This window comes from Capsicum annuum, unplaced genomic scaffold, assembly GCF_002878395.1.
Source record: "Capsicum annuum cultivar UCD-10X-F1 unplaced genomic scaffold, UCD10Xv1.1 ctg3868, whole genome shotgun sequence".
NCBI lineage: Eukaryota > Viridiplantae > Streptophyta > Magnoliopsida > Solanales > Solanaceae > Capsicum > Capsicum annuum.
In genome coordinates, this window is record NW_025845839.1 from 245,073 (window position 1) to 270,123 (window position 25,051).

A 25,051-nucleotide genomic window follows, 5' to 3' on the forward strand; every position below is an offset into this window, starting at 1 on the left:
CAAAGTTGGAGGTCACAGATATAATCTGAAGCCAAGTTATACGACACGTTTATGTATTGTGCCTAAAAGAAAAGGCATAAAACATAGACATGCCTTTTAACTTAACCTCAAATCACATCTATGATCTTAAACTTTGCGTGTGCACAAATAGACGCTTAAACTTGTATAAAATTGAATAAGTAGACACATGTAGGAGGTCACAGATGTAATCTGAAGCCAAGTTATAGGACATGTTTATATATTGTGCCTAAGAAGCATAATACATAGACATGCCTTTAACTTAACCTCAAATCACATCTACGACCTCCAACTTTGCATGTGCACAAATAGGCGACGCCATATAGGACAAAAATTGACCACGTAAGATGCCACATAAGACATGTGTCTGCTTGTTCAACTGTATACAAGTTTAAATATCTATTTGTGCGCATCCAAAGTTGGAGGTCTCAGATGTAATCCGAGGCCAAGTTATAGGACTTGTTTATGTATTGTGCCTAATAAAAAATCTAACTTTCACACACGGTCATTAAGCTTTACCTATAGCAAAATCAGAGTAGTTCCCATCACATTGAAGTAACTGAACTTACCATAACAGTAAAATCGAACTATACTGAGAGAACTAGAAGCTGGGAAACACTTAAGCTTGGAATTTACATAGGAAATGCGCTGACGTTTTACCTGTCTACCAGTACTACGACCCTGGTAGGAGCAAAACTTGTCGCGTTAAATACAGAGTCACCTACAACATGTCCAAGTTCTACGGCATTCCTGAGGAATGATCATGTAAAACGCCTGATGATGCATTGGTGGGAGCTGTAGATGAAAGATTCACTGGCTGGGTACTATGAGCGCCTCGATTAGCCAAAAGGACTTGTAGTTGGGGTGAAAGATTCGGTGGAATAGAGGGTCTTGCAGCTTGGGCTTGCTGTGTTGGCTGAACTATCAACGTTTGCAGTGCTTCAGAATAAGCTCGTCCTGAAAGGCTGCCACGCATACGGCCAGTAGGACGCCAGTTTGGATCTAGCTGGGGATCCACGGGACTCTCTGTTGGTGTGCCTCCCATACTTCCCCTATGGTCCGGCACTAATGGTGTCCTGAACCGGTCAGCACTACCTGAGACTGGAGACGCAGTTCTAGGAGGTTGAACAGGTCTCACCACCTGTGTGGTTTGCTGAGTAGCAACAACTCGTGCGTTTTGTCCAACAGGATGTGCCCGAGAAACACCAGCTTGTGAACTTCCTTGCTTCATGGCTTCCCATCTATCCCAAGCAGCAGCTGATTGGGTCAGACCTTGAGGCTGACTCATTGAAGAGGGCGTTCTCGTGTTCGGATGTTGTCGGCCAACAACATGTGGAGACGGTTGAAGATGAGGAAGAGGACGCTAGCAGAAGAAAAAAAGGATAATTAGAAGCCATTGACAATATAGAAATATGCAGACACACAGGAAGATGGGAGATATCATAAGCAGTCTTAATAGAAGAAAATCTGTGATAGAAAGCAAAACAAACAAATTTAGATGGTCAAGGAACTCCTCCTAGAAATTGGAAGCAAACACACCCTATACAGACCGATGACGGTCTTCTCCACCAGAGCGCACACAATGTGTACTACTACAATTGGGGCGAAAGAAGGTTCCAGTGGTACTACTACAGCTCTTGATACCATCAGATGGAAGCATGATAGTGATAATGGGCTATTCTCAGTAAGAAGAAGCTACAAGAAGGAAGCAGAGTTGCAGCCACAGATCAGGCCAGGCCCTTGGAAACACGTCAAGAGGAGCACGGCATCAACAGAAGTAAGATGTTTACTAGCTTGATAGTCGGGAAAGCCTGTTTCACTCATAAGAGGCTTCAGAAGATGAAGTTCCATTTGCTTCCAGATATTTTATGTGCTGTGAGAAAGGAGAGACAAACAACCAATTGTTTCTCCATTGCAACTTCACTTCCTAGATATGGCCCTTGTTCCTCAATCTAACAGAACTTTAATGGTGTGCTAGATCAGGAGAGGGGGCAACAAGAGTCGAAATAAATGGTGGAGATTAATCCCATCATATATTTGGTGGACAATATGGAAGGAGAGGAATGAAAGATGTTTTGAAGAGTGAAAACAGAATTAACAGCACTATGAAAGTCAAGGACAGATGTATTGCAAATTTTTACTGATGGTGAAAAAGAATCTTGTATAGAAGAAGCAGATCCATTACTAGATTTCCTAGGCTCCTTGTAATTGTAAGCAATAAATAACTTTTTGGAGCTGTCCGGCATGTCCTTAATGCTGAGGAATACAACTTTTAACCGCACGTGCCTCGCATGTATAACCTTTGATTATTTATAATTTAGACGATTTTGTCTATTGCGAAGGTTTGTAATGAAGTGCAAAAAGTTCAAATCATTTCTCAAAGATCCTTCATCTTTAATATAATAATGTAAACATAACATATATTTCATAATAAGCACATGTATATTTTATCACCAGATGTTTCAAGTGGTTAATGGATCATCACTTTTGCATTTGCCCAGCAGTACCTCTTTTCCTTATTGCTAGAGGCTCTACAAGAGACACATCAATTTAAACCATATTTGTAACAATCGTGTTTTTTTCTATATTTAAAATCATTCCTTATTTTTAAAGTTAAACCTTTAGAAAATCTTTGATTACCTACTTAAAACTTTTTAAAATTTTGTACTTTTATTTTTCTTACTCTAACGCTTTCATATTTCTTTCTAGATTTTTCAAATCTTCTTAAAATCAACTTTAGTTGATTTAGATCTTATACTAATGAAAAAGGTATTAGTTATCATTAATTCAGATGACTTCTAATAAGGAAAGATTTAACTAAAAAAAATTAAATAATTTTCAACTCTTGAGTAATAGAAAAATAGTGAAAAGACGATTTTGTCTAAAGTAGGGACTTTTAATGAAGGGCAAAAAGTTCAAACAATATTTCTAAGGCCCTTCACACTTTTATTATAGTATATATATATATATATATATAAACAAATTATTCACCTGTGAGCTCACCCTCTGTGGTAATGCTGACGAGGTCATGTGTGCCTGAAGTAGGTCCAAGTCGGCAAAGGAATTTAGATTGGAACCATCCAACACAGAAGGCAAATCCCGAGTAGTTACTGAAGGACCAGCATGAAGCAAGGGATTCATTGCGCTTTGTTGTCTCTGATGAGAAACAGGAGGGTTCATCTGGGCTGGTAGGGCCTGAACTGCAATAGGAGTTCTGTTTGCCTGCCTGCCTGAAGATGCAAACCTTCCATATTCATTGCTGATTGCAGAGTTCCCAAATTGGAATTGCTGTAACTGCAGCATATTGGAAGCAGCCAGTTCGTTCTCAAGTACAGCAGTTGGAATGATGGAAGTGGGAGGTATTGCATCTGTAAAGACAGGCAATTGCAACAAGTTGATTCTTGCAGGCTCAGAAGCACTGCCAGTTTGCAAACTGGACAAATAGAGTCTTGACCAGAAATCATCCGTCATACCAGGACCTGTTTGATTGAGTTCACTTGGATTATTCACAACTGTTGTGCTCTGAACGTTAGATTGAATTTGTGAAATAGCTGGGAAATTTTTTCTGTCTTCGGTTTCAGCAGTAGTGACGGGATACATTTCATCATCCATCTCAGTGAGATCTAAAACATCACTGGGAGCATTTGAAGGACCATCAGAACCACGATGTGGACTATCTTGAGCAATGTCGGGGGTTTTATCCCTGGGTTTTTCAGTACGGTCATCACTTTCCATGACTGCCTTCCATGAACCATCTGAGGAGATCACGACATCGGTGACATCCTCACTCACCTCTTTCAAAATCTTTAAAAGAAAAAAAAATGTTACTTCTAGGCAGGTAATTTGTGAAAAGTATAATACAGCACGCCACTTGCCTTGACCATATCTTGATCAATACGAATATCAGTGAAACACACATGCTGATTACAATGAGGACAACGCCACGATGGTCTCCTTGAATTTATGTCAGTATAGTTGTCAAAATCGAAACACTGTCAAGAAAAACACAAACACAGTGCAAACCGGTAAGAGTAGGGAAATTGATGAAGAAAAAAAGACTAAATAAGATACCACATAAAGTCTGCATAAGCTGCGCTCATGAAGCTTCTTGCTAGGATTTTCTTAATCTAAAACATCTACCAACGCTATTATGACATCATAACTTTCCCGAAACTTTCTGAGGAACCTATTTATTAGATCATTAGATGCCTTTAGGAGGATCAATCACATCCATATTTCTAACAAATTAAGGACCTTGAATAAAAACCGATGATAGAGGAAAAATAGAGGCAAGTTTTTTAACACGCATGTGAGCTATACAGTATGCTGGCATGATAGATCAGATGATAATTTATTTTGGATCACACAAGTGGGCACACACCTGAAGATGTTTGCAAGAATGTCCTTTTACTGGAGTTTTAATACGTCTGAAGCTGCAAAGGCAAATAAAAGTGATCAGTGAACTTAACACGCCACAGCCAGCATCAGTAAAAGAAGAAGTGTATCTTTCGGAGTAGGGTGGTAAAAGAGGTAATATACTTGGGGTCCCAGGTTAATTACAACTACATGGGTTCTCTGTTCCGAAATATGAGGAGATACCACCCCTCCCAAATCGATGGCCAACTATCGGGATGAAATGACCAATGCAACCGTACTTAAAATACACTCTGCTGACGCAAACCAAATATGCTTCTAATCACGACAGGAAGTATCTTATCTCAATCGCGTCTTCCCTCTCCTTCCTAATCCACACACCGAAGTTTTCAATAAACCTAAGTATGTTCATTAATGGATGGGAAGGGGATTATGCTACCTTATTCGTTAGAAAGTCTAGGGTTCAAGACAAATGGAGAAAATTGTCTTGAAACCATGAAAACTTTCAGGAATATATAGACTAAAGTAACTCCGCTCAAAATGTCACTTCTTTTTCTTCCTTACTTTATTATTATTATTATTTTTTGTGTCCCCTGATAATAAAGAAAGACAGGGAGAAGGAAAAATATTACACATATGTCAAGATAACAAAAGCCACTTCATATAGATAACCTTGTCAAAATCTTAAGCAACAAAGATTGGAAGCATACCTTATGGGGCAATTCAGAGAAATTCTTGATGGGCCCTCAATAATCTCAGAATCTGCATTGACAAAACAGCATATTAATCATTTATCCTTATAAGAATGTCTCTTCAGGATTTCCATTCGGGGGTGAAGGGAATGGCAAACCTGAACTATAGATCTAGTCAAGCGGGTAACAAGAACATGTAACAAACTACATGTAAAAACACTTAAAAGGTGAAACATAGAATAAGAGCAAACCTGGATCAACAGAAGAAACAGGAACCTGCTCGTAATCAGGGAGTGTGGCCTGAACAGGGGTAGAAGTCTCGCTCATGAAGGCAACAGCTATGATATAATTTCCTTCACAATAAGCACAGAAAGATTAGTACTATTCAGTTTCTGTTCCCCTCAGAAGCTCGCTTTTGGGGTTGAATTAGGCCTAAGTGTCATATCAATAAATTTGTTTAAGTAAACTGGAATATATCTTCAAACACACCATTAAATTGGCCCACAGCTTGAAGAAGATTTGTTCCAAATTTAAGCATATGAGGTACAGGAGATGGAAGCTGAGGTCCAAGGTCCTAGCAAAGAAACATTGTAAGTAATTTGTGCCCCAGTAAAACACAAAACATCCCTATACTAACACATCTGCAAAGTTTTAGCAGTAACAGACCATTGACACAATAGTCCTCCTTCCGACAGGAGTCCCATTTAGAAGAAAGCTGCAAAAGTGAAAAGAACGGCAATCAGAATTGTCCGAGCAATTTAACCAGCCAAAAATATCGAGTCTATGTCAAAGCCATTCCAATCAGTAAAATCTAAAACACTTCATACTTCACTTGAGGAGGCGTTACAAGACATAATGAGGTCTCCAGATTATCTATTTGCGCAACAAATAATCTCTGCAAATAAAAGAAAACATAAAAATGAGTAATACTTTCCAGAGGTAATCAAGATTTCCAATTTTTATGCGCCAGAATAAAAAATAAGAAGTCAAGAAAGCAAAGAACTGATGAATAATAAAAATACAGATAACAACACATAATGTCCTCAATACAGACCAAGTGTCTTATGAACCTGCCGCAAAGGAACAAAAAAGATATATAGATAGTATGATTAATTGTAATTTTTTAGGAGTTCTCTTACTACTTTCTCTCCTTCAGAAAGGTTCATATTCTTCGTTATCTGGAAATCATTCACATAGGCACCAAATCCAGGCTACAAGATTGCAGAAAATGTGGCATCAGTATCACCAGCAATATAATAACACTAGCTCATTGACCACTCCTTGAGGGATGTATTTTTAGAATGTTACCTTGGCCTCCACAAAGGAAATTATCTGGCCCATTTTCATCCGTGGATAAAACCTGCCAATTCACAAACAAACAAACAAGTGATTGAAATGTAGTAAGCACATATTCCAAGGAGAGTAACTGTATTAACCAAGTGGAAACATCAATGGGAAAATGAACCTCTAACTGCACAGTGGAAGAAAGCCATGAGATAAACATGTCACAGCATCAAATAAGAGTTAGCAGCAAATGCTAGATAAGAGTTAACTATAACTTAGTGGTTATCCAACAGTACAAGTCCTCAAGCCATTACCATCAAACAATTCCTGTAATTCAAACAGAAATATAGGACCCCAGTTTTGGTATTAATTTAACTATTTATTGGGTACCACCAATAAGCTAATGACCACTATACAGTATGAGTAGGCACAATTGTGACTGCTCAGTCATTTCACATTTTCTATAAGCATTATTTCAGATCGAAACCATAGGAAATAAGTCGATTCTTTAGCCCATATAAGTATTTATTAAAATGTGTGAGAAGAGAGGATGATCACTTCAATACATATTCTCGCTGGTTAAACCGCTGGAATTTTTTTCCCTCTCCTGTAACCATCCACTTCCAAGTTTCAACACTTCTTGAATGACGTAAATATTTGCTCTACTCTTTTTGACTCCACGTCCTTCTAACTTGTCATTTCACCAACCAAAGACAACTACTGACAACTATACAAATCACATTGGGAGACTCCTACTCAACAAACTGATATATCACCGCAGAGACCAAAAAAGAATTTAGGGGCCATGAAAGCCTCTAAGACAACATAGAAGTTCTCTTCAGATACTTCACAAAGAAATATCTGAGCTCGTTAAGGAGAATTTATGCAAGCAGGGTGTGATGCAAACATGCAAAGAGAAACATGTATTTGTGTTTGTGTAGTTACTTAAACAACGAAATTTAAACAATAATCTTTGTGTGTGTGTGAGAGAGAGAGTTGGGGGGGGGGGAGGGATAGAGGTTGACCATGAAAATGTTTCACTTTTTTCCAGAGTACACGTTTGTCCATGAAATTCTGTCTTCACTTTTTTCAAAAAATTTCAGAAATTCCTAAAGAAAAAAAAAGGTTTTTTCACTTTTTCACTCCAAATTACTAACAAAAACTCAAAAACAACTCTAATTTATGTCATGTCCAAACACAACTCTAATTTCCAAATATCATTTTTCACTTTGAAATCAAAAACTACTTTTATCTATTTTCACAATAAAACATGGCCAAACGCCTACTTAATCTATATAGAGGCATAAGTAATTAAGATAATAAGCCTCTACCATTATTGAGGAACTCAACAAAGGTAGAAACCTAAAGCTAAAGGCTATAACATAACAGGCAAATGAAATTTTATTAGTTGAATGAGTTTTTGAATTTGCAAACTCTTTTCAGCCACTTGTCAATATTATAAAATAGCTTTCAGAACCTCTTCTCTGACTCCTTTCCTTTTTCTATTTTCCTACCCTTCCGAGATGAATGTACTATCACTGCTCACAATTAATTCCTTCAAATTTCTTAAGTCCTATTTCAAGCCCGATCATTTTAGTTCATTACAAAGTCAGCTAATTCTAAGATAGTTGACATAAGCAGGCAACATTATGCAGACCGGTACCACAACAGCAACTAAAGTATTTTTAACAAGCAAGTTGAACTTGGGGATAATATAAAAGGTATAAGATCTCAATAGGCAAATAAATGAAGCGGAACCAGATTCATCATAGTTGAGATATAAGAAATAAAGTTTATGATAAAATATACAAAATAAACCTATGCAAGAGAGTTGTTGAAAGCAAACTACAATTCTCATGAAGAACCTTGCAACCAAAATTAATTTTTCCCATCAGTAACAATAACTCCTCCACAATTGGAAAGATCATGGTAGCCACTTTCATGTCATTCAACCAAACTAAACTGCTCGGGAACAAAAAGTCTCAAAAAATGAAGTTGAGAAAAATTAGAAGGAGAAAATGGAAATGTCAACCAGGATAAAGTATTATGTGCCTAGACGTTTCGGACAATCAATCTTGCATGAACTTTTAGTTAGAGAAGTGTAGAATAAAAAATGAACCTCTACAGTCTTAACCAATGTTATCGTGCTTAAAGCCCACTTAAGTCCTGAGAGGCTCACAACATGTTGAGCACTTCGCGTCACTTAATATGCGCTTTAGTATCACCATCAAGGCTCTAAGACGTACTTTCTTTGCCAATGAGCATTTGCTAAAGAGGCTACACTAAGCAATTGATAGTTCACTTAATCGTTAAAAAACCTCAATTTTTTTGTCCACATATTTGTCATTCGTGCTTATAATTATTAATCTTGGAGTAAACATATATATTTACATCTTTTCTCCATTTGTGCTTTTTTTCATTAAAGCCTATGCTTTATTTGCGCTTAAATCCCAAAAAAAATCTTGGAGTTCTTTTTTCTGTGCCTTACGCTTTTGATAACACTGGGCTTAACACAACACCCTTTTCCTTTATGGGAATAATGAGATTTGTTACTTTCACATATTAGGCATTAGAATTCAGTGTATGAACTGCCAAAATGGTACTGTGAGTAACAGAAATAATCAACGAATAAGAAAGGGAAGAAAATACAAGATTCTTTGACTGCAAGACTTTTGAATGCCGGTATAATTAAACAACAAAGTGAAACCATACATATTCTTACGAAAATTAATCTTTGGTATATAAAGCAAATTATTAAACTGAGGTAAGTTGACCATACAACATAGCATGAAGGATTCCGAAATTAAGATTTCACTGCAGGACAAGATGCCTACCTTGACATTATCGTTGAAATAATTGTCAAAGAACTGCTTGGTTCAGTTTTAAAATCTAATGTGCTGCAGAAGATGCTGGAAATCTAGACATGCAAACAGAAAAGGAAGACAAAATCAATGTAATATCAATTACAAGAAGCAAGAGAGGTAAGCAACGTAGAAAAACTGCAAGTTTATGCACCTCATTTGCAAGATCACAAAGTTCCTCGGCATCTTTCTCCGTAAACCACCCACTGTGACAAGCATTCTATCAAATAAAGAACCTGGTCAATAAAGAATTTGCGGGAAGTGCCAATGACAAGCATGCAAAGTCGTAATCCGCAAGCTTAATAAGAAGAGCACTGCTTTAGGCTTAGAACTTTGCAGGTTATGTCATTCACAATAATGGAAGAGAGAACAAGTCAAGCCAATGCAGGGGAGAATTTCCTTGGAGGGTGGAACTCTTTTATCCGATCAATCAAACAACTAAACCTCAATCCTAGAGTTAAGAAGTTGGTGTGATGTTGTCTTTTAAAACGAATCTGATGTAAGTTTAGACTTTCTGAAATTCTTGCAGGTTTAAAAAGATTCTCTGCACTGCAATGGTTGTTCCCATTCAATACTAGCTTCGTGTTGAATGTTGATAATAAAATTCCCTTTATGAAAGAGAAAGAGACTGCGGTCTTTTAATACAATATTTTTTTCATGCAACTTTGTGTCCAACTCATCCCTTTTCAGCACATGCAATTATCCTGGTATCGTACCTATGGATTTGGCATTCGGAAGTCTACACAACACATGGTCAAACCATCTCAAGCAACCTCTAATTTTATCCTCTATGTATGCTACATCCACTCTTTGTCTCTAATGCGTATTTCTAGTCGAATCTTTTAACCAAATTAAACTTAACGTCTTAAACTAACATCCATTGAATTACATAAATAGAACCAGGTAACTTGACTTGGTAATCTATTTTTTGCAGAAATGAAAGCTGAAACATCACTTGCAACGGTTGTGATTGTGGAAGCCAGCAAAACATGCATACATTCAAAATCATCCCATAAATTGCTAGTGTCCATGAATTACCTTGACAGAAATCATTAGGACCATGACATGCGCTTGCAGTAAGGTATCACAGGTGATTCTGCATACCTACAAGATGCCAATGCCATGAATTTTAGAAGAAAAAGAAAGAACGTATGCCTCAGTTATTCATTTGATAAATAGGTACATTGTTACAGATAGGCAAAGTATGGCCTATATAAACAAATTCATATAATAGGGATTAAAGAGTACACATTCTTTACATAAGCGAACTATACAGATCACTGGATTGCAATAGGTCAGTTAATTGCAGCAATTCACTGCTCAATTAGAACATCAAGGGGTCGTTGGTATGCGTTAGAAATAAATAATGCATGCATTAACTTTGTGTACTGATACCTTGTTTGGTACACTTTTCCAACCTATTTATGGTATATCTAATGATTAGCCCCGCTTCGTTTACTACACCGGATATGTTGTTGTTGTTGTATAACTAATGATCAGTTATACACTCTATTTGATATTATGGTATGCACACCGCTAATACATGATTAGCCCCGCTTCGTTTACTACACCGGATATGTTGTTGTTGTTGTATAACTAATGATCAGCTATAAACTCTATTTGATATTATGGTATGCACACCGCTAATACATGGCAAACAATGGTATATCAATGAAATGTTTTTAATGCATACATTAGCATACTTAAGGACCTAATTGCCCCTCAAAACCTTTTCCATATCCTTTCCACCATATTTTGTGGAGGATATTTTCTAAAGAATTGATTAATTTCTCTTAGAAATTATCCAATGCATAGTATTTTTGATAGACCAAACCAAACAATGCATAAGAAATAATCTCAATATATCAAATGTCAACATAACTAATACCGGCATTAAGCATTACTAATACATCCTATTCAACACAACTCTTAATAGACCCTACACCAACCCCCAATAGATTTAGAAAAAGAACATGACAGGAAGCTAATACTGCATTAATCTTGACTTTCCCTAAATGAACTTAGATGTGTCTTGCATAGTAGACGAAAAACAATGTGATTGAGCAAAAGAAAAATAATGTGATTAACAAAACAGCAATATAAAAGTCTTTCATAGTTATATAGTAAATAAAAACAATGTGGTAAAAAAAGCGTACAGAATTTGGGTTACCAACAGTCCAACACCAAAAGCGCAAGAAGAAGAAGAAGGTTCCATAATATACTAGGACAAAACCAAATAAGCAACATCTCATCCAACAAAACCCAGCATCAGAAATACATATATCGCCTTAGGCCAAAGCCAAGTGTTTGACAGCCAAGTAGACTGGGTTTTCGACTTCTCATTACAGTTATAACCTACCAACCGTTAAACTCACTTCTTTTCTGGTGTTAACTATTCAATTTTTGCGCCAACAACATACCCAGTGTAATCCCACAAGTTTGCGAAAAGAATAATGAACTCTGGGAAAGGGAACGACAAATGTCTAACTACTAACTAACATTCTACCCTATTCCTCGACCTCCACACCCTCCTATCAAAGGGTCATTGTCCCAGTGAGCCGGAGTTGCGCCATGTCCTGCCTAACCACTTCACCCAATACTTCTTAGAGAGCTACCTCTACCCCTCCTCAAGCCTATTGCAACCAACCTCTCACACCTCCTAACCATGGATCTGCACCTACCCGAACCATCTCAGTCTCACTTCCCACATCTTATTTTCTACGGGAGCCACTCCTACCTCCTTGTCCCGAATACCTTCATTCCTAATTTTAAGTCTCCAGGTATGTCCACACATACATCTCAGCATCCTCAACTCCACCACTTGCATATTTTGGACATCAGAGTTCTTGACCGGCCAAACACTCCACCCTATAAAATGTAGTCGGTCTAACTACCACGCGGTAGAACTTCCCTTTAAGTTTAGGTGGTACATTCTTTTCATACAGTCACAGAGAACACCGGATGCTAGCTCCATTTCATCCACCCCTCCTAATACGATGGGTGACATCCTCGTCAATCTCCCCCCTTTGCCTTGGATCACTAACCCTAGGTACTTGAAACTTCCTCTCTTAGGGATGACCTATGGGTAAAACCTCACGTCCAAGGTGAGAAAATTCAACATTTGCTCAACCTATTGACATGATGCAGGGCTGCCGCCTCAAGTGAGAACACAAATTGACATTGACACTTCAACTATTTCCTGATTTAACATTAACACTTTATGCTACACAACTCATAATCAGATCAACGGCGTTATTGCAATATGATGAAATTGACCTCCTGTTACAAGAGTACCTGCTTCATCAGCGGAGGTAAATCTTGCGCTCTATTTGGAACCTCCTGGTTTGCAATGGCAAAATCAATACCTCTGCAATAATCAAAAATCTCATTCAAGAACCATTAACATGATAAAGAAACATAGATTGTGCATCACTTCTCTGCACTCTAGAAAGGGACACAATACAAAAAAGAAAACGACTAAAAAAGTAACAACTACCACTTCCCTAGCTGATTTGACACCACGAACAAGAAAGTGATATGGAACGGAAGGAGTAAATTTTAACCAGAGTACGCAAGAAAATGCAATAATTTGTCTTAAATAATGAACAAGCAAGAGCTAAAAAGCACAAAGTAAAATCAGCAAAGATCCAGATATCAAGCAAAAAAAAAAAAATGTGTTCTTCAATGAGCGAGGGCTAAAAACCTACATATTAAACCTAACAACTACAGGCGCAGACATATGGCATCCCGATGCACTAAAATATCCTGCTATACATGGGTCCAACATGCAACCTTACTCTGCATCTCTGCAACAGGCTATTTGACAGGACCTCCACGTCATATGACAACAACTTAATCAGTTAGGCAAAAAAAAACACTTTATTGAACAAGTTAGGGCAAAAAACCTACACATTAAACCTAACAACAATAAACACATATACAGGTCGGCCCAGTTCACTAAAGCTCTCGCTACGCTTGGGTCCAGGAAACGACCGAACCACAATGTAGCAGTCTTACCCTACATTTTAACAAGAAGCTATTTCCACTACTTCACCTCCTAACCTCCATGCCACATAAAAACAATTGCTTTACCTGTTATGCCAAAAAATAAAAAATGATACAAAACAATAACAATTACAAAAGTAACATATCTATATCATATAAATTCTTTTACCCTGGCCTCTTGGACACATAACAACAACTTAAACAGACAAACAGTTATGCAAAAAGAAATGAAAAACACATTTAATTGAACACACTAGGGCTAAAAACCTACACATTAAACCTAATATATATAAGCACAAATATAGGACAACCTAATGCGTCCAGAGAAGGTCCTGCATCTGACCATACATTTTACAAAAAGTTATTTCCACAACTCGAACTCCTAACCTCCAAGTCACATAACAGCAACTTTAACAATTATACCGAAAGAATCAAAATAAAAACAAAAAACAATAGCAATTACAGAAGTAGCATATCAATATTATTTCAATTAGGTCGAGGGAAGGGCCAGACCACAATGTAGCAGCCTTACTCTACATTTTAACAAACTATTTCTGTAATTTCAACCCCTAACTTCCAAGTCACATAACAAAAGAACAACATTATCAATCACGTCAAAGATTCCAGAAAAAAAAAATAGCAATTACAAAAGTAGCATATCTATATCATCTCAATGGAACGTGCTAGGGCTAAAACCCTATACATTAAACCTAACTATAAGCACGCATATAGGTCAGCTCAACTCATTGCACTAAAGCTCTTGTTATCTGTGGGTTGGGGAAAGGATCAGACCACAATGTAGCAACCTTATCCTACATTTAAACAACTAGCTATTTCCACAACTCGAATTCCTAACCTCTAAGTCATATAACAACAACAATTTCACCGGTTACACCAAAACTCAAAAAAAGAAAAAATTTACAGAAGTAGCATATCCATATATGTTTCAATTTCACCTTTCAAGTGAGTGGCAAAGGTGAACAAACTCCTGCGGATCAATTTTGGCTTGATTACAAACATGAGTGGCTAATCGATCGGCAACCTGGGAGATTCGGAAAGAGTTTACGTACGATGCACTTGTTCGATTAGATCCTCTTTCAACTTCGATGTTAACTCCGGTCGCCAGAATAGGGTTAGTCGTCGCTCCGGCCATTTTTCGCTCTTCTTCTCCAACACTGTGAACTTTTAGATTCTGTCCTTATTGAGTCAAATAGTTACATTGTATATAAGTTCTCTGTTTCAATTTATCTGCCACTTTTGTAATTTCAAGTTTTTTTTTTACAAGAATTTTTAATATAAGTTTAATATATATAATATCTAAATACACAATTAAAATTAAAAGAAATGTTTGATAAATTGAGACAAAAAGAGTAAAAATTAGTTACTTGATTATGAGGAAAGAAATACTAAGGATATACTAGTTAATTTTGTGTATGTTTTGGGCATTAAAATAAGGTAATAAATATATTTAAGAAATACGTTACAAATGATGACAGTAATTGAAAGACTACTTCAGGAAAAGTGTGAATGTCTAGAAAGTTACAAAAGGATTTTCATCGTCATCACATGTTAGATAACACCACTAACTTAACTTTTACTAAAGAACCAAGCAGCTTGATTAATAAGATAGAAAATTTCTTTGTCGCTTGTTAAAAAAAAGTTAAATTAGTGACCTTATCTTACATGTGTCGACGATGAAAATCCTTTTGTAACTTTCTATAGTGGCCTTATCTTACACGTAACGACGATGAAAATCCTTTTATAACTTTCTAGACATTCACACTTTTGCTATAGTTTTTCAATTACTATCATCGGTTGTAATGCATTTTTTAAATATATTTATTACATTATTTTATGCCTACTAAATATTCACCAAAATAATTAATATATCTTATTATTTCTTTCCTCATAATCAAGTAACTATTTTTTCTATATCTGTCTCAATTTATTGAACACGTTTTTTTAATTATAATTGTGAATTTAGATATTATATATTTTAAAATTATATTGAAAATTTATTGTAATAAAAAAGAACTTGAAATTACAAAGGTGACAAATCCATTGAAACAGAGCACTTAACTATTGTGATACCGCTTGACTCAATAAGGACAGAATCTGAAAGTTCTTCATGTTGGAGAAGAAGAGCGAAAAATGGCCAGAGAGACGGCGAACCCTATTCTGGCGACCGGAATTAACATCGAAGTTGAAAGAGGATCTAATAGAACAAGTGCGTCGTGCATAAACTCGTTCCGAATCTCCCAGGTTGCCGATCGATTAGCCACGCATGTTTGTAATCAGGCCAAAATTGATCCACAGGAGTTTGTTCATCTTTGCCACTCACTTGAAAGGTGAAATTGAAATATAAAGAGATATGCTACTTTTGTAATTGCTTTTCTTTTTTTGAGTTTTGGCGTAACTGGTGAAATTGTTGTTGTTATGTGACTGGAGGTTAGGAGTTCGAGTTGTAGAAATAGCTAGTTGTTAAAATGTAGGATAAGGTTGCTACATTGTGGTATGACCCTTTCCCCAACCCCCGAAATATATATAGATATGCTACTTTTGTAATTGTTCGCCTTTGCCACTTTCCTTGACCTCCACGTCACATAGAAGCAACGCCACATGGAAGCAACTTGATCAGCTGCGCCAATAAAACACTTTATTTAATGAGCTAGGGCTAAAAACCTACACATTAAACCTAACAACTATAAGCGTGCATATAGGGCAACTCGGTTCACTTAAGCTCCTGCGATGCTTTTATTCAACGCAAAAGGAAAACATTTTATTGAACATGCTAGGGCTAAAAACCTACACATTTAACCTAACAATTATAAGCACATATATAAGGCAACCCGGTTCAATAACGCTCCCGCGATGCTTTTATTAAACGCAAAAGGGAAACATTTTACTGGACATGCTAGGCTAAAAACCTACACACTAAACCTAACAACTATAAGCACATATATAAGGCAACCCAGTTCACTAGAGCTCCTGCTATGTGCGGGTCCAGTAAATGGGCCGGACCACAACATCTATTATACTCAAACATACCAGACATTTTTTATACAAAGCTATTTCCACGACTTGAACTCCTAACCTCCCGGCCACATGGCCGCCACTTTACCCATTACACCCAAAAAAAAACACTTTCTTGAATGCACTAGGGCTAAAACCTACACAATAAAACCTAACAACTATAAGCAACATATATAGGAAACCCAATTCACTAAAGCTCCTATTATATGTAGGTCCAACAAAGGGCCAAACTACAACATCTATTGTACGCTACCTTACCCTACATTTTTGCAAAAGACTGTTTCCACGGCTTGAATCGCATAACAACTTAACTAGTTGCATCCAAAAAAGAAAACCTTTCTTGAAAGCTCTAGGGCTAAAAACCTGCCATCAAACCTAGCAACAATAGCACATATATAGGTTAGCTCAACTCAGTGCACAAAAGCTCTCACTATCCCCAAGGTCCAGAAGAGGACCAAACCACGATATCTATTATACACGGTTTTACCCTACATTACATTTTTACATGAAAGCATTTCCACCTCCACATCACATAACAACTTTACCAATTCCGTCAAACAACAACAACAAACCCAGTGTATTCCCACACAGTGGGGTCTAGGGAGGGTAAAATGTACGCAATCCATATCGCTACCTCTGAAGAAGTAAAGAGGTTGTTTCCGATAGACCTCGGCTCAAGATAAAGAATAGTAAACAAGATCGTAATGAAACATGAACAGGATGAATGACATAACAAAAATAAGAAATAATTAAAATAGAAATAAGAAATAAGACACTACCAATTCCGTCAAAAAAAATCAAAAAATAGCAACTACAAAAAGTAACATATCTATATTATTGCAAATCTCACCTTGTAAGTGAAAGATAAAGGTGAACAAACTCCTGCAGGTCAATTTAAACCTAACAAACTATAAGCGTCAGAAATAGGTTAGCTCATTGCAAAAAGCTCTTGCTATCAATGAGTCCAGGAAAGGTCCAGACCACCATGAAGCACCCTATGTTACCCCACATTTTCAAAAGACACTATTTTCATAGCTCGAACTCCTAACCTCCACATCACATAACAACAACAACTACTACTTTACCGGTTATGCCAAAAAAATCAACAAAAAAACAACAACAATTACATTTTTGTAACTCCTAACCTCTACTTCCCAAAATCAACAACTTTACCGGTTACACCAAAAAATGAACAAAAACCAAAAAAACAACAATTACAAAAAAATCCATACGTTGCAAGTGAAAGACAAAGATGAACAAACTCCTAACCTCCACGTCACATAACAACAACAACTTTACACCAAAAAAATCAACAATGTTGCAGTCTAAAACTACATTTTTACAAAAAAGTTGTTTCCACAACTTGAACTCCTAACCTCCACATCACATAACAACAACTATACACCAAAAAATTCAACAATGTTGCAGCCTGAAACTACATTTTTACAAAAAAGTTGTTTCCACAACTCGAACTCCTAGCCTCCACATCACATAACAACATCAACAACAATTTACCAGCTACGGCAAAAAATCAACATAAAGCAAAAAAAAAAAAAAACAATTACATAAAATTCATACGTTGCAAGTGAAGGACAAAGATGAACAAACTCCTAACCTCCACGTCACGTAACAACAACAACAACAATTTTACCAGTTACGCCAAAAAATTCAACAATGTAGCAGTCTCACCCTGCATTTTTACAAAAAAAAACTATTTCCAAAACTTGAACTCCTAACCTCCACATCACACAACAAAAACTTTACCAGTTACACAGAAAAATTCAACAATTTAGCAGTCTCACCCTACACTTTTACAAAAAAAGCTATTTCCACAGCTCAAACTCCTAACCTCCACATCACATAACAACTTTACCAGTTACGACAAGAAATCCAACAATGTAGCAGTCTCACCCTACATTTTTTACAAAAAAGTTGTTTCCACAGCTCACAGCTCACAGCTCGAACTCCTAACCTCCATGTCACACAACAACAATAACTATTTTACTAGTTACGCCAAAAAAATCAACAAAAAACAAAAAACAATGGCAATTAATAAAATTTAACTCTTAACCTCCATGTCACACAACAACAACAGCAACTACTTTACCAGTTACGCCAAGAAATCAACAAAAAAAATCAACAAATACAAAAAAAATTCATACCTTGCAAGTGAAAGGCAAAGATGAACAAACTCCTAACCTCCACGTCACATAACAACAACAACAATTTAACCAGCAGCAGTCTCACCCTACATTTTATACAAAAAAGCTATTTCCACAGCTCGAACTCCTAACCTCCACATCACATAACAACAACAACTACTACTTTACCAGTTACGCCAAAAAATCAACAAAAAAACAACAACGATTAAAAAAATTTAACTCCTAACCTCTACTTCCCACATAATAACAACAACAACTTTACCAGTTACGCCAAAAAATTCAACAATGTAGCAGTCTCACCCTACATTTTTTACAAAAACGTTGTTTCCACAGCTCACACCTCAAACTCCTAACCTCCATGTCACACAACAACAACAACACACCCTACATTTTTTACAAAAACGTTGTTTCCACAGCTCACACCTCAAACTCCTAACCTCCATGTCACACAACAACAACAACAACAACTTTACCAGTTACGCCAAAAAATCAACAAAAAACAATGGCAATTACTAAAATTTAACTCCTAACCTCCACGTCACACAACAACAACAACTTTACCAATTACGACAAGAAATCAACAAAAAAATAATTACAAAAAATTTAACTTGTAACCTCTACTTCCCACATAACAACTACTTTACCACTTACACCAAAAAGAAAAAAAAAATTACAAAAAATTCAACAATGTAGCAGTCTCACCCTACATTTTATACAAAAAAGCTGCTTCCACAGCTCGAACTCCTAACCTCCAAGTCACATAACAACAACAAAAACAACTGCTGCTGCTACTACTTTACCAGTTACACCAAAAAAAAAGAAAAAATACAAAAAAAAAGAAAAAATACAAAAAAATTCATACCTCGCAAGTGAGAGGCAAAGATGAACAAACTCCTGCGGGTCAATGTTGGACTGATTCAATACATGCGTTGCTAATCGATCAGCAACGGCGGAAATTCGAAACGAATTTACGTACGATGCGCTATTTCTATTATCTCCTCTATCAACTCCGACGGCAGCTCCGTTCGCCGGAATAATGCTCGCCGTCGCTCCGGCCATTTTTGTGAAAATTCCGATTTTGTCCTTTCAATTTATTTGCCGCCTTTACAACTTCGAGTTCCTGTTTTTTTTTTTTTTTTCAATCATTTTTCTATAAGTTTATTATATATAATATAATATGTTAGACCTATCCTTTTTTGTTCATATTTTAATTTCAATATTTTTTTACGTGGTATGTTTAAAATCATAAGATTAAGGGCGTTTTAACGTACTTGACGCAATTTTAATTTAAAATTATAAGATTTAAAAATCTTTTTTTTTTCTTAAACTTCGTTTCGAGTCAAAAAAGATAAATTTTTTTAAAATGGAAAAAAAAGTTATAGTATTTTGAAAGCAGTCTCGGGTAAGGTCAGTGTACACTTTACCGTCTTCAGACGTCACTTGTGGAATTTTACTGAATATGTTATTGTTGTTGTTATAGTTGTATTATAACATTTTTTGTATTTCGACTATCAACAATGGATATCTCAGCTCTCGCATCGATGAAGAATGTAGCAAAATGCGATACTTGATGTGAATTGTAAAATCTCGGGGAACCTCGAGTCTTTAAACGTAAGTTGCCTAGGTGTCACGCATCGCTTTGCAAAAAAGAAATTACCAAAAAACATATAATTAAATATTTTCAAATTTTATAATGGGTTAATAAATTGGGACAAAAAAAAAGAAAAAATATCTTATTTCACCATTGAACTATATTTAAAACGGTTGAGACACACCTCAACTTAACGGGGGTCCTATTATCCCTAAATTAATTAAAAGTGTAATTTTGACATTTTTAGTACCTACGTAGCACACACATGTGCCTACGTGAACCTTTCAGTATGTTGTGCCATTGTTAAGCGCATTGTTAGAAATTTGATATGTGAACAAAATATTATTATAAGTACTCTATTATTAGGTATACAACTTAAACCTTTTTAATTTTTAAAAATTATTGATTTAGTCTCTATTAATAATCATGATGTTTATTATAAAGCCATGAATATTAAATACACTTTAAAGAACAATTAATTATAGATGCTTCTAATGTTCTTTTTTGGTCTAAATAATCGGCTATATTAATTAAGTCTAATATAAAAGCATTTATTATCTTTTAATATTATTCTCTTCTTGTATTTAATTATCACTATTTCTCTTTCAATCTTGCTTTACTTATATTTTATTGAATCGAGAGTCAATCGAAAATAATTTTTCTATCTCACGAACATAGAAACAAAATCTTCTCTGCTTGTGAGACCATTAAGTATAAGTGCGGAAATCAGGATTTTGTGAAGATAGTTCAAAAATATGAAAAAGTAAATACACGAAAAAGTCAAAGAGATTCAACATCTATAATATATATATTAAAAAAATAGTTTTAATCGTGTATATACGAAATAACTTCTTTCCCGAAAAGCTCGAATGACCCCCCCCCGCGCGCGCGACTCCTACCTAACTTTGGTCCTGACGGATATGTTTTCGTTATTTGTTTTATTTTTGTTGGAATTCCTAGGAAAACAAACTCACAACCTCTGTCACAGTCTTAATCTTTCAGACGAGTACTTTGTGATAACATGCTCACTGTGCAATAGCTCGCAAATCTTATAATATATGTAAACCGCATTGGGCAAATCTCATCCACCGAGCTCATGACTAAGCAACAGAAGAAGTTTGAATTCGATCACAAGTCTCCCCGCACAGAAGACGCACAACCTCTGTCACCATTTCTATCCTTCAGACGAGCACTTTGTGATAACATGCTCGCCGTGCGATAACTCGCAAACTCCACGAGAGATGTAAATTTCATTGCGCAATCCCTACCGCGCCGAGTTCATGACGAGCAACAGACGGAATCTGAATTTGGTCACAAGTACGCCGCACAATAGACGCACAACCATTGCCACAGTCTCTCTGCATGTCCTTCAGCGCAAGCACTTTGTGATAGCATGCTCACTGTGCAATAACTCGCAAACCCCACAGAAGATGTAAATCGCGCTGGGCAAACCACATACGCCGAGCTCATGGTTGAGCAACAGATCACGGAGTCTGAATTTGATAACAGGTATCCCGATACTCACATCCCAAACTACTCAACCATGCCGTTGCGGTCGATATTTACTTTTTTTCATCCGGTGTTCGGTACCCGCATTGGAGCCCGACTAATTTGGATTCACACTGGTTAGGGCCCTATTCGGGGGGTAGCACTCCCAACAGAGTTTTCTCCATGCCCATGGTCGAACCCTCTACCTCTAGTTAAGGGTGAAGCAACCACATCTGCTGCACTACAATCCATGTTGGTGCGGTCGATATGTTGTTGTTATTATTTTTTTTTGTTTTTTATCTGGTGTTCGATGCCCGTATTGGAGCCTCGACTAATCCGGATCGCGCATTGTTATTATATGTTGTTGAATATTGCTACTTGTATATAATTTCCATTTATTATTGGAGTCACAGCATTACAATTTTGACAATTAAGACATTAAAATGTTTTTCTACTATATAGCACACCACCTAGAATTTTCAAACCTCTTTTAATATTAGTCAAATCACAAGTCTATAGTATAGTTAATTACTCTATTTCTTGACCATATTTTAAAGAATCTAATTAATTAATTAATTAATTAATAAATTAATTCCAGTTTCATGGGCGGAAAAAATATGAAAAAAAAAAAAAGAGTTAAAAGACCAAGTAAAAGAAAAATATTTTTCTTCTTTTTGAAGTAATTGATCACTAAGTTTGCATCTTCAAGTCAATATGTATTGAAATGAATAATAAAAATATAGCAACAAAACACTCTCCTTTTTTAAAAATTAAAAATTTAATCTATAATTTTTTTCAAAAACTCTTTTTTAGGGGAGAAAGACGAAAATCGAACTCGTGAATTCATAACTTTCAATATGAAATGTTCATATATATATATATGTGTGTAAAAACTTACTCTCTCTATATATAAATAAATAAATATCATATTTCACTCACATAGTTAACGGTATAATGAATATTGTGAATATCAAAAATCTTAATATAGGTTCATTAAATTTAAATATCGAGTTCGCCTTTATTTCCATCCCCTCTAGCTTTGCCTCAGCCTACATCCAGAGGCAGAGTTAGCCAAGTAATAGGGTATTCGAATCGGATCCCCTCCCCCCTCGACGGATAATTATATTATTAATATATATTTAAAATAATTTTTATGTATATATTATATATGTTGAACCCTGTTCGATGAGTTTTTCTTCGAATGACAAAAATCCTGATTCCGCCTCTGCGTACACTAGGTTAAATATAATTATAATCCCTAATATGTCTTTTTGTCAAATATAATTGCTTTAATAATAATCCATGAGTAGAAGCTTCCATGACTATAATATAAAATATAATATAATATTGTAAATTCATTAATTTATAGAAAAAGAAAATAAAAATAATTCAACACAATTATATCACATGTCCCCACACCAAGTCAATATTCATAGCCGTGTTAACGCGGTTAATTAAAAGTATACATTATATATATACACATATACAAAGACTTTATCTTATATATAAATTCATCATTTTCATATCATAGTATAAAAATTATATTATCAAATATCAATCTTACAATTTAGAAAGTTTCTAAAAATGTCTCCACCACAATCTCCAAATTCATCTAGAGATCAAGTTCGTCCATTGGCACCTTCATCTCATCGTATACACGTCGAAAACGAAGAAGGCGTTAATTACACGTCAGCAACATCAAATACAGAGTTGTCTAAGAAACGACGTCGTAGAAGGTGTGTTAAATGTTTCGCTTGTTGTGGAGTTACGACGGTAATTGTAGGTATCGTTATTTTGATCCTCGCGCTGACTGTTTTCAAGGCGAAAGATCCTAAGATAAGAATGAACTCGATTAGGTTCGAGGGGTTGAGTTTCCTTACTCGTAGTTCGAATCTCCAACCCAACTTGAATATTACGGTCGTTGCTGATATTTCTATTAAAAACCCTAACTCGGTCTCGTTCAAGTTCAGGGCCGCGACCGCTGGTGTCAGTTACAGTGACAGAGTCATAGCGGAAGCCCTGATACCGCGAGGGTCGGCTAGGGCTCGGAGGACATTGCGAATGGATGTGAGCGTTACGGTTATGACGGAGAAATTAGTGGGAATTCCAAGGCTAACAAATGATTTGATAGCTATGGAATTGCCGATAAGTATGTCAACAAATATTAATGGAAGGGTTAATTTAGGTTTATTTAAAAAAAGCGTTGGTGTAAGGATGAATTGTAATATGGTGATTGATTTACAACGACAACAAGTTAAGGGCAATATGGATTGTGATAGGAAAGTTTCAATGTAGTTAGTGGAACTCGAACGTGTGACACTATAGTGGTTTGAGCGATCTCGATCTGATTCTGATGAGTCGGTTTTTGGAATTCGTACATGTGACACTACAGTGAATCACTGAGCGATCTTGATCTAATTCTGACGGGTCAATTTTTGGAATTCGAACGTGTGACACTGTAGTAAACTGAGCGATATTTCGATCTGATTCTGATGAGTTGGTTTTGAAATTCGAACGTGTGACACTGCAGTTTGAACTTTGATGTTTTGATGATTATTATGTATAGCAAGGATTATAAGCTATTATGTGTACTTAGTTGAGATTATGGTAGGTGTAATATATATATATATATAAGGACCTTTTTTTTTTGTATTATATGTACTTAAATTAGTTAATCAAATGCTTTTTAATTAGAAAAATACCAAATTATATCTACCATTATTATAAATGAACTATATATCAGCATTAGTGCATCCGTACTATAGATTCTTGTGGTTCGGCCTTTTTTCTCGAACTCTGTGTATAACGGGAGCTTTTATTAGTGTATCGATCTGTCTTTTTTAACTATATGTCAGCATTAATTCGACGTCATTTTTAACTATAATTTTCGAACTTGTGACACTATGGTTGAAATCGAATATAAAAACATTAACGTTATTTGTAAGTCACGTCAGTGCAGGCGCAACGTAGCGTCATGGTAGCTTTAGCTATGCTTGACTAACGGAGATCAAGTACAAGTCATGTGATTGAGTGGGTATTATATCGACGAGACGAACTTTAAGTTGTTGATTCGACGTGTTTTTCTCACTAAGAATGAAGGAATTTCAACCATCGTTACAAAGTAATCTAAGCTAATCACTTATTTACATAACTAATTGTTGGATCTTTTTTAATCAATTTATTTATTTGAGGAATTATTTTCATTAAAAGCTATATTATATAACTTAATTGGTGGATTAAAATTGCCAATAATGTCAGGATGGCCGAGTGGTCTAAGGCGCCAGACTCAAGTTCTGGTCTTCGAAAGAGGGCGTGGGTTCAAATCCCACTTCTGACACTTTTGTTTTTCATTTTCGGAACATATATCCGATATCTTTAGCTCGACTAATCTTGATTCTCGTCACGGAAGATTCACTGTAAAGGAGGAGGTGTTTATCTTTATGTCTTTTCCGACACCCACTAGCTCGACTAAATTTGTTTTTCATTTTCAAAACTTATATCCGATACCTCTAGCTCGACTAATCTTGATTCTCGTTACGGAAG

The 25,051-nt window shown here is 36.0% G+C and overlaps 2 protein-coding genes and 1 non-coding gene across 5 annotated transcripts; 2 read left to right on the top strand and 1 right to left on the bottom strand.

Moving 5' to 3' along the window:
* Nucleotides 1-511: 511 nt before the first annotated feature.
* LOC107851689 (E4 SUMO-protein ligase PIAL2) lies at nt 512-19,579 on the bottom strand. 3 transcript variants are annotated; one of them, XM_047403325.1, is made up of 17 exons: nt 19,292-19,579; nt 12,524-12,596; nt 10,268-10,333; nt 9,384-9,449; nt 9,203-9,285; nt 6,393-6,444; nt 6,224-6,295; nt 5,912-5,979; nt 5,751-5,799; nt 5,574-5,658; nt 5,336-5,437; nt 5,103-5,154; nt 4,400-4,451; nt 3,894-4,010; nt 3,492-3,822; nt 3,010-3,386; nt 512-1,381 (listed from the first exon to the last, which is right to left on the bottom strand). In XM_047403325.1, exons 1-17 carry the CDS (start codon nt 19,486-19,488, stop codon nt 758-760), a joined length of 2,466 nt encoding a protein of 821 aa, XP_047259281.1. In that variant the 5' UTR covers nt 19,489-19,579; the 3' UTR covers nt 512-757. The 3 variants fall into 3 exon arrangements, with proteins under 3 accessions (XP_047259281.1, XP_047259280.1, XP_047259279.1); XM_047403324.1 differs by having other exon boundaries at nt 3,022-3,822; XM_047403323.1 differs by having other exon boundaries at nt 3,010-3,822.
* A 3,513-nt stretch (nt 19,580-23,092) lies between these two features.
* LOC107853024 lies at nt 23,093-23,803 on the top strand. The gene has a single exon (XM_016698047.2). It carries the CDS (start codon nt 23,093-23,095, stop codon nt 23,801-23,803), a length of 711 nt encoding a protein of 236 aa, XP_016553533.2.
* Nucleotides 23,804-24,761: 958 nt separating this feature from the next.
* On the top strand, nt 24,762-24,845 carry TRNAL-CAA. The gene has a single exon. It is a non-coding gene; the product is annotated as a tRNA-Leu (tRNA).
* Nucleotides 24,846-25,051: the final 206 nt, after the last annotated feature.

Bases quoted from the DNA above. Each gene is read 5' to 3' on its own strand.
- LOC107853024 (XM_016698047.2), top strand. From the start codon at position 23,093: ATGTCTCCACCACAATCTCCAAATTCATCTAGAGATCAAGTTCGTCCA.
- LOC107851689 (XM_047403323.1), bottom strand. From the start codon at position 19,488: ATGGCCGGAGCGACGGCGAGCATTATTCCGGCGAACGGAGCTGCCGTC. The intron at 9,286-9,383 runs GTGCATAAACTT...TTGCATGTCTAG, and splicing joins TTTGTGATCTTGCAAATGAG to ATTTCCAGCATCTTCTGCAG. The intron at 5,155-5,335 runs GTTTGCTCTTAT...TTGTCAATGCAG, and splicing joins TGTTTCTTCTGTTGATCCAG to ATTCTGAGATTATTGAGGGC.